General features: G+C 43.1%; 2 protein-coding genes across 5 annotated transcripts in view; one reads left to right on the top strand and one right to left on the bottom strand.

Moving 5' to 3' along the window:
• Positions 1–1,754: 1,754 nt before the first annotated feature.
• On the bottom strand, positions 1,755–9,875 carry MRPL35 (mitochondrial ribosomal protein L35). Its single transcript, XM_002928636.4, has 4 exons — positions 9,792–9,875; positions 5,992–6,181; positions 5,213–5,357; positions 1,755–2,136 (listed from the first exon to the last, which is right to left on the bottom strand). The coding sequence occupies exons 1-4, from the start codon at positions 9,832–9,834 to the stop codon at positions 1,948–1,950; spliced, it is 567 nt and encodes a 188-aa protein (XP_002928682.1). The 5' UTR covers positions 9,835–9,875; the 3' UTR covers positions 1,755–1,947.
• A 3,374-nt stretch (positions 9,876–13,249) lies between these two features.
• The window catches only part of IMMT (inner membrane mitochondrial protein), a 41,039-nt gene continuing 40,014 nt past the window's right edge, over positions 13,250–14,274 (top strand). For all 4 annotated transcript variants that reach the window (XM_034659479.1, XM_011236481.3, XM_019809339.2 and 1 more), the window contains exon 1: positions 13,250–13,382. In XM_034659479.1, coding sequence (XP_034515370.1) covers positions 13,338–13,382 — 45 coding nt within the window. In that variant the 5' untranslated portion in view covers positions 13,250–13,337. The remainder of the gene's footprint in view (positions 13,383–14,274) is intronic.

The following is a 14,274-nucleotide window of genomic DNA, read 5'->3' as shown; positions in this document are numbered from 1 at the left end:
TTTGACTTAGGTTTTTCGACTTTATGATGGTGTGAAAGCAGCATACATTTGGTAGAAACCATACTTTTAATTTTGATTTTGATCTTTTCCTGGGCTAACGATACACGGTAAGACACTCTCTTGTGATGCTGGGTGGTGGCAATGAGCTGAGACTCCCAGTCAGCCAAGTAATCACAAGGGTAAACAACTAACAGACTTACAACCATTCTGCACAGACACACCCTGTTTTTCACTTTTGGTACAGTACTCAATAAACATGAGATAGTCAACACTTCATTATAAAATAGGCTTTGTGTTAGATGACTTTGCCCAACTGTAGGCCAACGTAAGTGTTCTGAGCACATTTAAGGTAGGCTAGGCTAAGCCGTGATGTTCCGTAGCTTAGGTGCATTAAATGCATTTTCAGTTTAATGATATTTTCAACTTAGAATAGATTTTTTGGGATGTAACCCTATTGTAAGTTTGTTAAGATCTGTAATGGTTTTTCAACCAGGCAAAGTGCTTTGTTGTTTGAAAATGCTTCCCAGATGACTCTGATGGGATTGCTGCGAACCACTGCCCTAGACTTGAACCACACAGTGAACAGGATTTTCCTCAATGCCTGCCATCTAACCCTCTTCAAGTGAACAATGCTTAGCTCTTGTATCATTTCCAAAATGATTGTTTTCCCTTAGTTTCTACATGTGTCTTTGGAAAATGTTTACTCTCACAATTAAAAATATGAAATCTCAGATAAACTAGCCTTTAGGAAATACAGCGCCTTGGGGCCCCTGGGTGGTACAGTTGGTTAAGCGTCCGACTCCTGATTTAAGCTCAGGTCATGATCTCAGGGTCAAGATCGAGCCCTGCATCAGGTTCTGTGCTCAGCATGGAGTCTGCTTGTCCCTCTCCCTCAGCTCCTCCCCCCTGCTTGTATGGTCTCTCTCCCTCTCCATCTCTTAAATAAATAAATAAATAAATAAATAAATAAATGAAATCTTAAAAAAAAACAGAACAGAAAAGAAAATACAGCGCCTTTCAACTCTTGGATAAAAAGTGTGTGCCTTCACCTCGAAAGCCTCTTGTTTCATGAATGGGCATACTGAAAGGCTATCTCATTTACTTGTCTCTCTATAAACTGAGAATTGTCATGAACACCATAAACCTAGAACTAGATGTGTGTTGCCACCCCATGCTCACCTCCAAGTCAAACTGTTTACATAACTATTTTTTGCTCCATGTGACCCTGCTTAACACACCCAAGTGAGCCAGGGTGGGTTCCCGACGCAGGTCAGTGACTCCTGATGAGACCTGGTGTTAGTAAAGAGACAAACTGGCCCAGTTAGTCTGTTGGCAGTTAGAGCTGGGAGATAGAGGCTGAGGGTTGGGATGCAGAAAACAACCTGCGAGGTGCAAGCCAGTTATTATGGGGACAGAAACTGAGTCGCATACATGGCAGTCCCCAAGCCTAAAAAATCTATCTTCTGCTTCTGGGGCCCTTGGAGGTGCCTTGTATTCGGGAACACCATGTAATTTCTGTTCTTCCTGAGGCCTGGAGGTTAGATGGGGGTTGGGGGGGTGGGGGTGGCCAGGTGGTTCCTGAGTTCCTACATATATATACTTAAAATAAGGTCACACTGCTGGAGCTCACTCGTTAGCTTTACAGCCTTCTTACACCTGCCCTAACTTGAAACTCCTTGCAACTAAATAAGCCTCACTGGAACTAGTAAAGCCATTACCATTTGTTAAAAATAATCAATAATTTTAAACTCCTATTTTCCTGAGCAAATCTGAAAATGTTTAATAATCCATTAAGGGTTCAAACTTTAATAAGTTTAATATTGGAGCTGCGTGTTTCCATACCAACTGGCACAATTTACATCAAGTTTTGTACTTATTCCATTTTGCAAAGACATCATATACACGAAGATACATACTCAGTAGCTGGGAAGTCATAAAACTTCTGATCTATACTTTCAGGTTTGTCCGATCATGATACTTCTGATAGGGATCGTCAGCATACCAGTTTCGCCTCTTCCAGAAAGATGTTGTCATTTTATCTAAGAGCTTACTCTGGGTTTTATTGCAGAACACGAATTCCCTCAAGCGCCTTTTTCTTGCAGCTGTCTTTTTCCATAATTTTTTCTTATAACCAGCCTGTAGATGATATTATAAACATTCAAAAGATGATGTTATATAGGAAACCACAGATAGCTTCACTATTCATGGCTTATAGGCCCAGTGGGAACAAAGATGAGACTTACTAGGGCTGGTATGTTTTTCAGAAAGATGTGATTCTCAGTGAGGGGTAGATACAGAAAGCACGTGCAGTTTGAAAAAGACATATTAATAATTTAATACTTTGATAAAAGATTATTTAAATTAGAACCACAGAAAATAAAGCCAAATGACTGTGGAGGGCAAAGTACAGAGTAATGATATATAATTATAATTGCTAACTTTATATACATTACCTTATTATCTCTTCAACAGTCTTCAACAACATACTATTATTCCCATTTTACAGATTAAAGAGAAACAACCATTGATTAGAGAAGTTAAAGGTAGCAGACCAAGATCACAGAACTAGTAAGAGTTCTTAACCACTCACTACTCTTACTATTTTTCCCAATGTGGAGGATGAGGAAGGGCATTCCTGGCTAGTTGATAACATTTATACTCATTTAAGGGGACTAAGTATTACAGAGGCTGACAAAACCCAGTTCTCAAGTGTACTGCTTCATTTCTTCCTTTCACACTGAGGACCAGTTTCTATAGTAAGTATTTTTCTAAGGAATAACAAATATAATAAAACCACCATTGGGAGTGGTAAAGGAATGGTTAACTCGTATATTTAACCCAGAACTGCCATATGCACCGTCCAAGCATTATTAATTTTGAAGAATTAATTTCTGAAGAAAAATTAGATAGAATATAAAATCTACAATCATCGTCTGTGTAGAGTAGAAGAGACCTTAGGTGCCCCACAGGTTAATACATGACGAAAACCACATAGAAAGTTACAGGGGAGGAGAGACTAACACTCAAGCCAAGAGTGCCCTGGGGCGCTACACTAACTGAACAATACCACAGCCCTGGGCTGAGAAGGCACCTTGGGTTTCACTCTGTCCAGCAACTTCCACAGAACAGTTATACTCAGAAAGAAGGAAACGTTATTTAAGAGTTCTGGTTTTTTTTTTTTTTTTTAAAGATTTTATTTATTTATTCAACAGAGACAGAGACAGCCAGTGAGAGAGGGAACACAAGCCAGGGGGAGTGGGAGAGGAAGAAGCAGGCTCATAGCAGAGGAGCCTGATGTGGGGCTCGATCCCGTAACGCCGGGATCACGCCCTGAGCCGAAGGCAGACGCTTAACCGCTGTGCCACCCAGGTGCCCCAAGAGTTCTGGTTTTAAAACGCCAGGGATTAGATTTTCTCTACTCCTTGCTTATAATTTAAGTTGGAAGTTTCAAACCCAAATCCCCATATCTCTGTAATAATTTTCTAGCTTGCAAGCCAATCTGAGTTCCTGTGGATCTCTGACTTACAGGTAATTTGCTGTCCTGCCTCTTACCACTAGTACCCTCTGATCATTACTCTATGGAATGCAACCACTATGAAAATGCTTGAAGCTTTTTAGGCACTCTCTAGGTTCAGAAATGGGAGGGAATAAAACTGTGCTGCAGAAAATATTTTCAGTTTTTATACATTAATATAAACTAACCCACCCAGCTTTTTTGTTGTCCTCTTAATATTACATTTTGATGAAGCAGGCCATTCCATATATAGAATACTTTTTGGGGTCCTGAGTGGGGACTAGGCATTATGACTGGAGAATCTGATCAGGTCCTTTTTAATAACATGAGCATTTCAGGGTCCAATAAAAGAGATGTAGAAAGGAAGGCAAAAAAACCCCCCCAGCTTATTTTACCTAGGGCCAGATGAAGACCTGGAAATAATCAGTATGACGACAAGGGGGGAAGAAAATTTCTGGTCCAAACTTCAGAACTATTAACCGAATGACTTAAGTTTAGCTGCTTATGCATTACATGAGCTTCTATTTACGAGTGTAGCAAATGAACCACCATGGTACTGCTCTCAAGGAGCTGAGAGTTCCAGTCCACCTATTTACCTTAAATTTAGGATTGTTTATAAGATAGGAGATAATCCTTTCAGCCTTTCAACTAGTGAAAGTCCTACCAATTAAGTATTTTATTTTTATGGGGAAACAAATTTTGATCTTTAAAGCATCGTTTAACTTCCGAATAGTAAAAGGGAATTAGAATTTGAATAGTTATCAAAACTCAAAGGTGGTTTTGCAAAACTCTAGTCTTCAACTGCTTTGTAATTGTCAGCTACTCTGTTTCCGAGGATAAAGACGTGAGTGAAAAAGCCCACACACACGCTCACGACATGCTGTGGGAGAGGACAGAGCAGTAATAATTTGCCAGAGGTCCCTTTGGAGGCTGTGATCCCAATCATACACGCCGCCAGAGAGAAAATCATAAAGTTAAAAAAGTGTATGTGGGGTTAATATTCTGTCATAAAGACTAAGACATTGGGGGGCGCCTGGGTGGCACAGCGGTTAAGCGTCTGCCTTCGGCTCAGGGCGTGATCCCGGCGTTATGGGATCGAGCCCCACATCAGGCTCCTCTGCTATGAGCCTGCTTCTTCCTCTCCCACTCCCCCTGCTTTGTGTTCCCTCTCTCGCTGGCTGTCTCTATCTCTGTCAAATAAATAAATAAAATTAAAAAAAAAAAAAAAGACATTGGATATGTATTAATATCCAACCCAAAGTTGGAAAACAACAATAAGGTAGGCAGAAGAGCCCTGCAGCCCCCAATCTGAGCCAACCATGCAGTCCCTGCTGCAGGCGACTCTGCAGCCGTGACACTCTAGGCTGAAAGAGGGCCCCCCCACAGGCTATCACAAAGGAGGGGGTCACAGGGCAGATCACTAGATACGCCTGACGTGTAGAAGACCTGAGATGAACTCAGCCTACAGTGAGGAGTTGAACCACTCTGAATGATACTTGTTTTACGAATGCTTACACATGTCCTCCTCACACGAGTTCCTTTACACGAAGAGATGCCTGCCAAGCTCGTACTTGAGCCTGGCACCGTAAAAGCTTCTGATCAACAGGACGAAGATACGTCAGGGAACAGTCTCCCTGTGTTCTTCATTTTCATCTGCTCCCATTCCTTTTTCAATCAAATAACAGTGTGAAGACTCACCTTCCTCCTCAGCCACAGGCCAGAATGAAGTCGAAGAAACCTATAGACGACAGCTTTCACGGTCTTCCTTTTCCCTTTCCGTGAACTGAAGTACGTTACGGTTCTGACTGGTAGCTTCAGGACATCTGGAAGCAAGGGGGCCACCCTAAAATATATTAAGAAAAAATTTAACTCAGCAATAAGACTCATTCAAGAATAAAATTCATTTCTATACTTAGAAATGAGTGAAGGAGTTCTACCGGAATAGAGCCGACTTCAATATACATTGTTACCTTAAATGATCCAGGACACTAAGCTTAAATAAGAGCCACTATCGCCAACTGGTAAGCCTTCCATCAACTACCCCCTCAATCCCTGTGAGAGAATTCACCCTATATATTTTAAGCACCTGATTTCTTTAGATTACCAAGTCTTTGAGGACTTCAGTTTATCTTTGTATCCTTTCTGCCAAGCCGGGCACCCCGGAGTCCTCAACTAAGTATTTGTTGACTAAATGAACACCAGCCTTGCATGCTGAGGGTCTCCTTCACCCTCCACTTTGGCTGACAGCTTCCATCCAGGAACCAACATCTAGAACATCAGAAGTGTGCTCCGGTGGTCCCTGCTGCTGGCATGTAGGCATATGGGGATAGCAGTCATATTCTCCCACTCCAGCAGGCAAAGTCTACATGACAAACTGCAGGCAGGCGAAGAGTACCATCTGCCTCGAAGATGTCTTTGCGGGCATGAATATTTTACAGTTTCTGTCTAAGCACCACGTTCACTGAAATACACTCTACCTGTTGAGGATTGCTGCCGTATGCCCACATGGCAGGTTTCTGACACAGGCGCTAAGTCCAGGAGCAGAGGAAACAACTGGTGTCTGAAGAGAACTAAAATGTCGGGTGGACAGTGCAGAGCTGAGACAGGCATTCTTGACAGAGCTTTGATAGGCTGAAGACACCAAGGTGTTCAGGGGCCGTAAGACTCCTGTAAAGAGAGAAACATACTGGTTTCATACAATACTCCAAAATATGCATCCAGATATTTATTTAAAATGAATGTGTCAGAACAAGGTGAGCGTCAGACTCAACTGTGGAGATTTTTACCAACTTCAGTGAGGTATAACTTATGTACTACAAAATTACCCATTTGTGTAATTCAATGCTTTTTAATAAATTTAGGAAGTTGTGCGACCACCACCACGATCCACTCTGATATGTCCTAGTTCTGTGTTCAACAGTAGGGAAGAAAAACGTTTGCAACATTAAGTCCCACCTGCCCAATCCTACCCTCTGATGAGCCAGGGCTCCCTAGCACAGAGTGCAATGGCAAGGCGGAGACAGAAAGTCTGGCCATTCCCCGGAGAGGCAACAGAGTGGTAAGAGGAGTCATAAAGAAAACAAAAGAGGTACTTGAGCTCTCTAGGAAATGAACAGGCCACAGGAGGAGCAGGTAGCGAGTCCAGGTAGGATGAACAACATACAAAACGGCAAGGGGGGCTGAAAGAAATACATGCCTGGAGCGGGGACTGGACGTGCCAGAGGCTGACACTGCTTGCCCGAGAGTAGGTGATGCCTGGGCGCCATTCAGAAGGCCTCATGGGGTGGGGGTCGGGGGGGCCAAGATGCGTGGACTGAATCCAGTCCTCTTCACCTATTCCTCACATTATTGCCAAAGTAAGAGCCCAGGGCTACAAAGCAGAATCACTCACAGGGCACTGACCCGACTCAGATTCTGAGTCTAGGGTGGGACTCAAGAATGTGCACACCGAGAAAGCGCCACAGGATGATGGAAATGCCCCCAAACTGGATTGCGGTGATGGTGGCACGACCCATTAAATTGACTAAAAATCATCAATTGTACACATAAAACAGGTAATTTTATGGTAGGTAAATTATACCTCAACCGTGGTTTTTTTTTTTCCCCAAAGATTTTATTTATTTATTTGACACAGAGAGAGACAGCCAGCGAGAGAGGGAACACAAGCAGGGAGAGTGGGAGAGGAAGAAGCAGGCTGGGCGGGGGGAGCCTGATGTGGGGCTCGATCCCAGAACGCCGGGATCACGCCCTCAGCCGAAGGCAGACACTTAACGACTGCACCACCCAGGCGCCCCTCAACAGTGGGTTTAAAAAAAAAAGTTCCACAGGTGAGACTGCAGTTCAGCCAGGGCTTAGAACCACTGCCTTACTGTCCAGTGCACTGATTTCACGTAACAAATGAGGGGCAGTGTAGTGTGGGACTGGACTGCTGGTGTTTGAGTCAGACTGTTTGCATTCAGATTCCAGCTCTACTACTCACTAGCTGTGTGACCATGGGCAAGTCACTTAACCCTTCTATGCTCCTGTTTCCCTAAATTTAAATAAGGTTAGTCATGGGGAGGTGATAAGAATTAAATGAGAGAAAACACGAAAAGTGCTAGGAAGAGCCCTTGGCACAGAGAGATCATTTAATGAATGCTAATAGCTGATAGTTAAGAGCAGAGAAACTCTTAGCAAAAATGGTATGTTAACGGATGGCAGGAGAAGGACTGAATACGTAAAACCCATATTTTGCTTTTCTATTCTCCATCAAAGATAACAATTTTCAAACTAAAAAGGGTAGTGTAAACATTAATGAGTGGGCTGAAATCCACGATTCAGGAGACTGTTGAGGGAGCCCCTCTGGGAGCTTGGAAGTGAAATTCTCTACTGCAAGGCTTTCAAGTCTCCAGGTATAAATAACTTGTATTTCAAAGAACTGTAAATATTTGCAGACATGAGTACAAACTAAGAGGTAATCTTTGAAAGATTAAATGAATTGAAGAGGAGAACATTAGACAAGAAAATGTCCCAATTTTCACAAGGTCACCAGAACTTGGTGTCTTGGTTAAAACAAAACAAACGGGGCGCCTGGGTGGCACAGCGGTTAAGCGTCTGCCTTCGGCTCAGGGCGTGATCCCGGCGTTGTGGGATTGAGCCCCACATCAGGCTCTTCCTCTGTGAGCCTGCTTCTTCCTCTCCCACTCCCCCTGCTTGTGTTCCCTCTCTCGCTGGCTGTCTCTATCTCTGTAGAATAAAGAAATTAAAAAATCTTTAAACAAAACAAAACAAAACAAAACAAACAAAAACTCTCAGAAATTCTTAGAAACCTCCCCTGAAGGAANCAGCACAGGAGCCTGATGTGGGGCTCGATCCTAGAACGCTGGGATCACGCCCTGAGCGAAAGGCAGACGCTTAACGACTGCGCCACCCAGGTGCCCCAAGAACTTCATTTTTTGATGTAGTCACTAGACTGGGAAATCATGGGAATATCTAGACACAATGTATCCTGATTTTAGGAAGGCATGTGAAAAGGTTTCTTTATGTTCTAAAGAAATAAATGTGGGCAGGATAATAGTACAGTTAGGTAAATTCCAAGCTGACTAGAAACTATCCCCAAATTAGCTGATTGCTGTTCTGATGAAAGTCTTTTCCTGGCTCCCTAATTGATTATATCTTCCTCAATTTTTATGAAGGTCCTGAAGCTGCATACAGCATGTTTGTCAAATCTGCATGAAAGCAAAGTCCAAAGACTATCTGGACTCAAAGTGATCTATCAAAATTAACAAGACAAAATCTAGGATAAACACACTGAAGTTAGAAAAAAAATGAAGGGGGGGCGCCTAGGTGGCGCCGTCATCGAGTGTCTGCCTTCCGTTCTGGGATCGAGTCCCACATCAGGCTCCTTCGCTGGGGGCCTGCTTCTTCCTCTCCCACTCCCCCTGCTTGTGTTCCCTCTCTTGCTGGCTGTCTCTGTCAAATAAATAAATAAAATCTTAAAAAAAAAAAAAAAAGAAAAAAAAATGAAGGAAGGGTGAATCTTGCTTGATAGCAGTTCCTGGGAAAATAACTTGGGGGCCTTATACACCATACCCTCGGGTGGACCAACCTCGTGATTTAGCTTGTAAAAACTGAACACAGCCTCAGAACGTGCTGACAAAAGGGTAGCACACAAATCAAGGGCAGTAATTAACTGCTCCTTCAGTCTTCTGCCCTGTTTGGGCACTTTGATACACACTGGCTTTCTCTAAACACATTCTTATATGGAGAACACAGATATTTTATTTCCTGCGCATTGTGTGAATCTCATACATACAAGCTTGCTGTGTCTTAGGCACTACGCGGGGCGCTTTACACTCACGAGCTCATCTAGTGCTCAGGTAGATGGTGTCACCCTCATTTTAGAGCTGTAGAACCTAAGGTTCAGAGAAATTACTTTTTCAAGGCCAAAGGTCATAAGTGGCGCGTTCTACCCTCTAAATGAAGTTAGCAGGGACTTTTCTGCCTCCTTCGCCCCCCTTCGCCCCAGTCCTTCTGGTTTGTTTTCTAGGTAAGGCGGACTGGCCAGGAGCCAGTAAAGCAGCGGAAACTTGGGGACACCCAGGTCTGCCCGGGTCCAAAAGTGTCGGGAATCTCCGAAGCAACCGGCCGAACACAGGCAGTCCCGAAGAAAATTCGGAGCAATCTTCTGGCCTTTTTTTTTTTTTTCCTGTTAACCTCCACGCTAAGCGCCTACACCATCCTGCACCAGTCCCGCCTTCTGTGAGGGGATAAATCAACCGCACGGCTTTCCACTAACCTGATGCTGCTCTCACGGCACGAGCAAAGGCAGGAGCCGCCATCTTGCCACCCCGGCCTACGGCAGCCGCATTGGGTCTAAAAGCTCCAGGGCAAAAGGGAATTAAGAAAAAGAAATTTGGGCGGAGTCGAAGGAGGAGGGGGAAAAAAATGAATAAAGGAAGACTGAATGTCTTCTATATGCCAGGCTATTCTTCACCGCTGTAAAACAAATGCCTATGAAGAGTTTCTGGCATATAGTAGGCTCTTAAATTTTTAATGAGCATTTGATTGACAGATCTATTTAAAGTACACAATTTGAAACACAATTTCTTTTTGCTCATTTTATTAAATTTGAGAAAATAACTCATTTTCTTCCAAAGGTGGTGGCTGTTAGGCTGAGTGGGAAATAGCAATGTTATTTAAAAAAATTTTTTTAATTGAATGACAACCATAATTAAATTAATGTAAATATCCTAAGGCTATCACACACATATTTTTTCTAATCATTAACACTGTCATTTGGTAGAATAGCATCTCAATCTCTCCTAAACAATTCTATGTTCCTTATTTTATTCTTGATAATTAGTGATCATACATTTTTTCCTAATGTTCATTCAAACAGAAAATAAATCTCTCACTCATCCTTGTTGGCTAAGATATTCCATTCATATACAATAAATGACACCATATACTGGTTGAAATGGGTAAGATTCAAGACTGGTCTCAAGGAGTTCACATTTAATAAGGAAACAAGTACAGAACAAATACAAGGCAGATAAATAATTCACAGTAGACCAAAGTTAAGGAGAGAGGCTTTCTGACTGAGATGATCGGAGAGGAGGCGGTAGAATATAACATGAATCTTAGAGAATGGGGAGGATTTTAACAAGGGTAAGGTCATTCTTGGCAGTAAGAACATGAAAAGCTAAGATGAGACATGAGACGAGAGGGAGCCAGGACAGAAAGCTACAGGATTTATTTATAGCAGTGGATCTCAACATTTTTTTGGTCTTGGAACCTCTTTACATACTTAAAAACTGAGGACTCCAGAGAGCTTTTAATTATGTTTCCAACGGCTGTTGTAACAAATTACCCCAAATTTAGTGGCTTAACACCACACAGATCATCTTACAATTCTGTAGGTCTTAAGTCTAAAATGGGTTTCATAAGGCAAAAATCAAAATATCCAGGGCTGTGTTCCTTCTGGAGGCTCTAGGGGAGAATTTGTTTCCTTGCCTTTTCTAGCTTCTAGAGGCTTGTGCCTTCTTCCATCCTCACAGCCAGTAATCACATCCCTCTGACTTCTGCTTCCATTGCCACATATCCTTTTCTGACTCTGACCCTCCTGTCCCCATCTTTTACTTGTAAGGACACTTCTCATGACATTGGGCCTATGCATATAAACCAGGATAGTCCCCCATCTCAAGAGTCTTAATTTAATCCCATCTGCAAAGTTCCTTTGTCATGTAAAGTACCATTCATAGGTTCCAGGGATTAGGGAAATGTGTATATGTTCAGGAATAATTTTTCTGCCTACCATACTAATTGATTTTAAAACAATTATTTCTATAACAAAAATAAACTCACGAAAATTAACTATTCCAAGATAAAAAAAATTAGTGAGAAGTGTCATTTTATTAACCTTTTTTGCAAATCTCTTTAAGGTCTGGTTTAATATTGAATTTGCTTATGCATTCAATCTGTTGTGATATCACCTGTCACCTAGCTTCTGGAAAAACTCTACTATAAAATTATGAGATAATGAGTGAAAATAGCAAATAGGATCTTAGTATTATGAAGGTAATTTTGATTTTATGGATCTTCTGAAAAGGTCTCAGACTCCCTAGTGATCCCAGTTTGCACTCTGAGAACCAACTGAGAAGGTTATATCTTTAAGTTCTTCTGGGTTTTAGGGTATGTAAATGGGTGATGCGCTCTGACCACTATCATTGCTTTCGTAATCTTCCACCTAAGGTGGCCAAGTTGAGCCTTAAAAACATTCCCAAATGCTGGAAAAGTACCGAGACATTTCATAAATGCTCCTTGAATTGGCACTGGGAGTCATTGCACATTTTTGAACAGAAGAGTGATTTAAACTTGTGTGTTACTTTAGGGGAGTCCATTTTAAAGCAAAAAAATTTTCATAAATTGCATGTGGAGAATGCAGATTAAGGACTTGGTTAAATGGGACATTAGGAAACAACAGAAATTAATTTTGGAGTTTTGAGATCTGGAAGCTGGAGAAGTTGGTAATGACGTTCAGGCCCAAGAACTGGGTGTGGGGCCCACATGGTTGGAGCAGATTGAAATTGCTTAATGGTATTGAGAGGTTTATGGCCAAGATGTTAGAAAAGTCATTACGCAGGCATCACCCAGTATAACAGCACTGGGCAGGGATGGGGTTGGGAGACTGCAATTTAATTGCTAAAATTATTTTTAAAATGGGAGACTGTTCTGGAGGCCGTTAGGGTGATGGTGATATTAAACAGAGAATGTAATTATTATATAAAGTACCCTGAAAAGCACTGAACATATACAAACATAAGTATTTGATTTTAGATAAATTTTCAACTCCATTTCTCCATTTTACAAGTGGGATTAGTATCATATTGTAATACCACCATGCTGTAAAAAACCGTAATTCTAGGAACACTATACTGTAATACATTACCTAGTTAAGACCTGAAAATACTTTGCAAACACAATAGGGATACACGTTACTTAGTTTCTTTGGTATTGTGATGGTGATAAGATCATTAGTAGTACTAATAGTATTAAATACTGTATTCAATATGTAACATGCTAAACCTTGGCTACAGACTCAGTGGAATACTTTGAACAGTTTTTCTGCACTGACCTCCTTAACTTCCAACCCTTTCCACAGATTGCAGCCAAAATTATCTTTGGAAAAATGAAAACGTGGTGGGAAAATCAGTGTGGTTTAATCTAGGAGACGCGATGGAAACCGAAGAATCTGGGTTTCTCTCTCTGCCATTCATTAGAACGTGAACAACACACTCCGCACAAAGATCTCTCCAGTGTTCGTTCACCCAGTCTCTCCCGTAGTCAGGATGACTCCCTGAAGAGAGGCTGTCAAATGAAACAAACACGCAAACCAAGTCAATACCATTGTTTACGTAACTTTCGCCAAATTGATTGCTTTCTACGAAATATCAAACTGACAGAGGCGGCTGAGATATTCTCTTGCTTGAATTCTTCGAAGAATAACATCTGCTTTCCGTACTGATCCAAAGCCCGGAGTTTCACACGCCCTCCCACCCCGCGTTCGCCTACTAACTCCTTTTTGGGGCTACAGACAACAACTCCGAGAGCGCCCCGGAAGGAGAAATCGCCTTTTCCGCCAAGGAAGGGCCCACCCTCTCCCAGAGGCCCGGGCGGGGTCGAGAAAGGGGGCTGCGCGTGCGCAGCGGCGTTGGTTGCCCTTCCGGTACGACCGGCGCCGAGAGGCTCCCCGTACGCAGGGACGCGCTCACGCACGCTCTCCCCTACAAGCGCCGCCGCGGCAGCTCCAGCGTATATCAGCGGTTTCGTCCCACCGGCCGAAATGCTGCGGGCCTGTCAGTTATCGGGTGTGACCGCCGCCGCCCAGGTGAGCGCGGGGGCGCCGGGAGAGAGCGCGTGGTGAGACTGACTCCGGGCAACCAACGGAAAATGGGAGAGGCTTTCCCTCTGTCCAGGCCCTGGGACAGAGGCGTGTGTCAGGGCCGCCCTCATTGCGAGAGTCCTGGGCCGACCCGTGAAGCAGTTAACTGGGGAGTTTGCCCCAGAGGGATGACTTGAGGGTTATTGCTGTAGCGGGATGGGGTGTGGAAAGAAGGTGGCGGGGAGGCGGGCGCAGGACCGTCGGCGCGGCTTCGGGGACGTGTTATCCAATCAGCCCCGTGCTGCCCCATTCAGGGACCAATCGTGGCTCCTGGCGCTCGGGTCGCCGGTTGGGCTTGTGATAGGTTTCGCGCAGCCAGTGGTTGAAGGTCGAGGGGAGAACTACAGTTCCCAGCAGGAAATGCCTGGCTTTGGCTTGTTGCATGTTTAATTAATAAGGAGGTGTTCGGCCTGTTAGAGTCCGCATTATAGGGGGTCAAGGCTGTAATTATTCGGAAGGGACCTTCTTTTTTTGTAGTGGAGAGCCCCCCTGAGCTATTCTTACTCTAAACAAAAATGGGAGATTGTAGTTTATGAGTAAAGACTCTTGGTACTGAGGAAGGACAGAAGTCATGACCTTGTGTTCATTTCTGAGATTAGCTTGGGGATCTATCTCTCCGGGTGCTGGGACAACTGTGGCAGACATCCAAGAAGCCTAGACACTCAGTGATTTTTATTTCTGCACGATTATCAAAGTAATTTTCTAAAATTGGAAATAAAAAAGTAAACCTGTTTCATTGCGCACAATTTTCAGAATACTGATATGTTGGAAAAATGTATTGCAAAACAGGTACTGTGACTCAAGTAGTAATTGAACAAAATCCCTAGTCATAGTGAGT

The sequence above is a fragment of the Ailuropoda melanoleuca genome, chromosome 4, assembly GCF_002007445.2.
Source record: "Ailuropoda melanoleuca isolate Jingjing chromosome 4, ASM200744v2, whole genome shotgun sequence".
Lineage (NCBI taxonomy): Eukaryota > Metazoa > Chordata > Mammalia > Carnivora > Ursidae > Ailuropoda > Ailuropoda melanoleuca.
The sequence above is the reverse complement of the archived record's forward strand: the minus strand, read 5'-3'. Positions and strand labels throughout refer to the sequence as shown.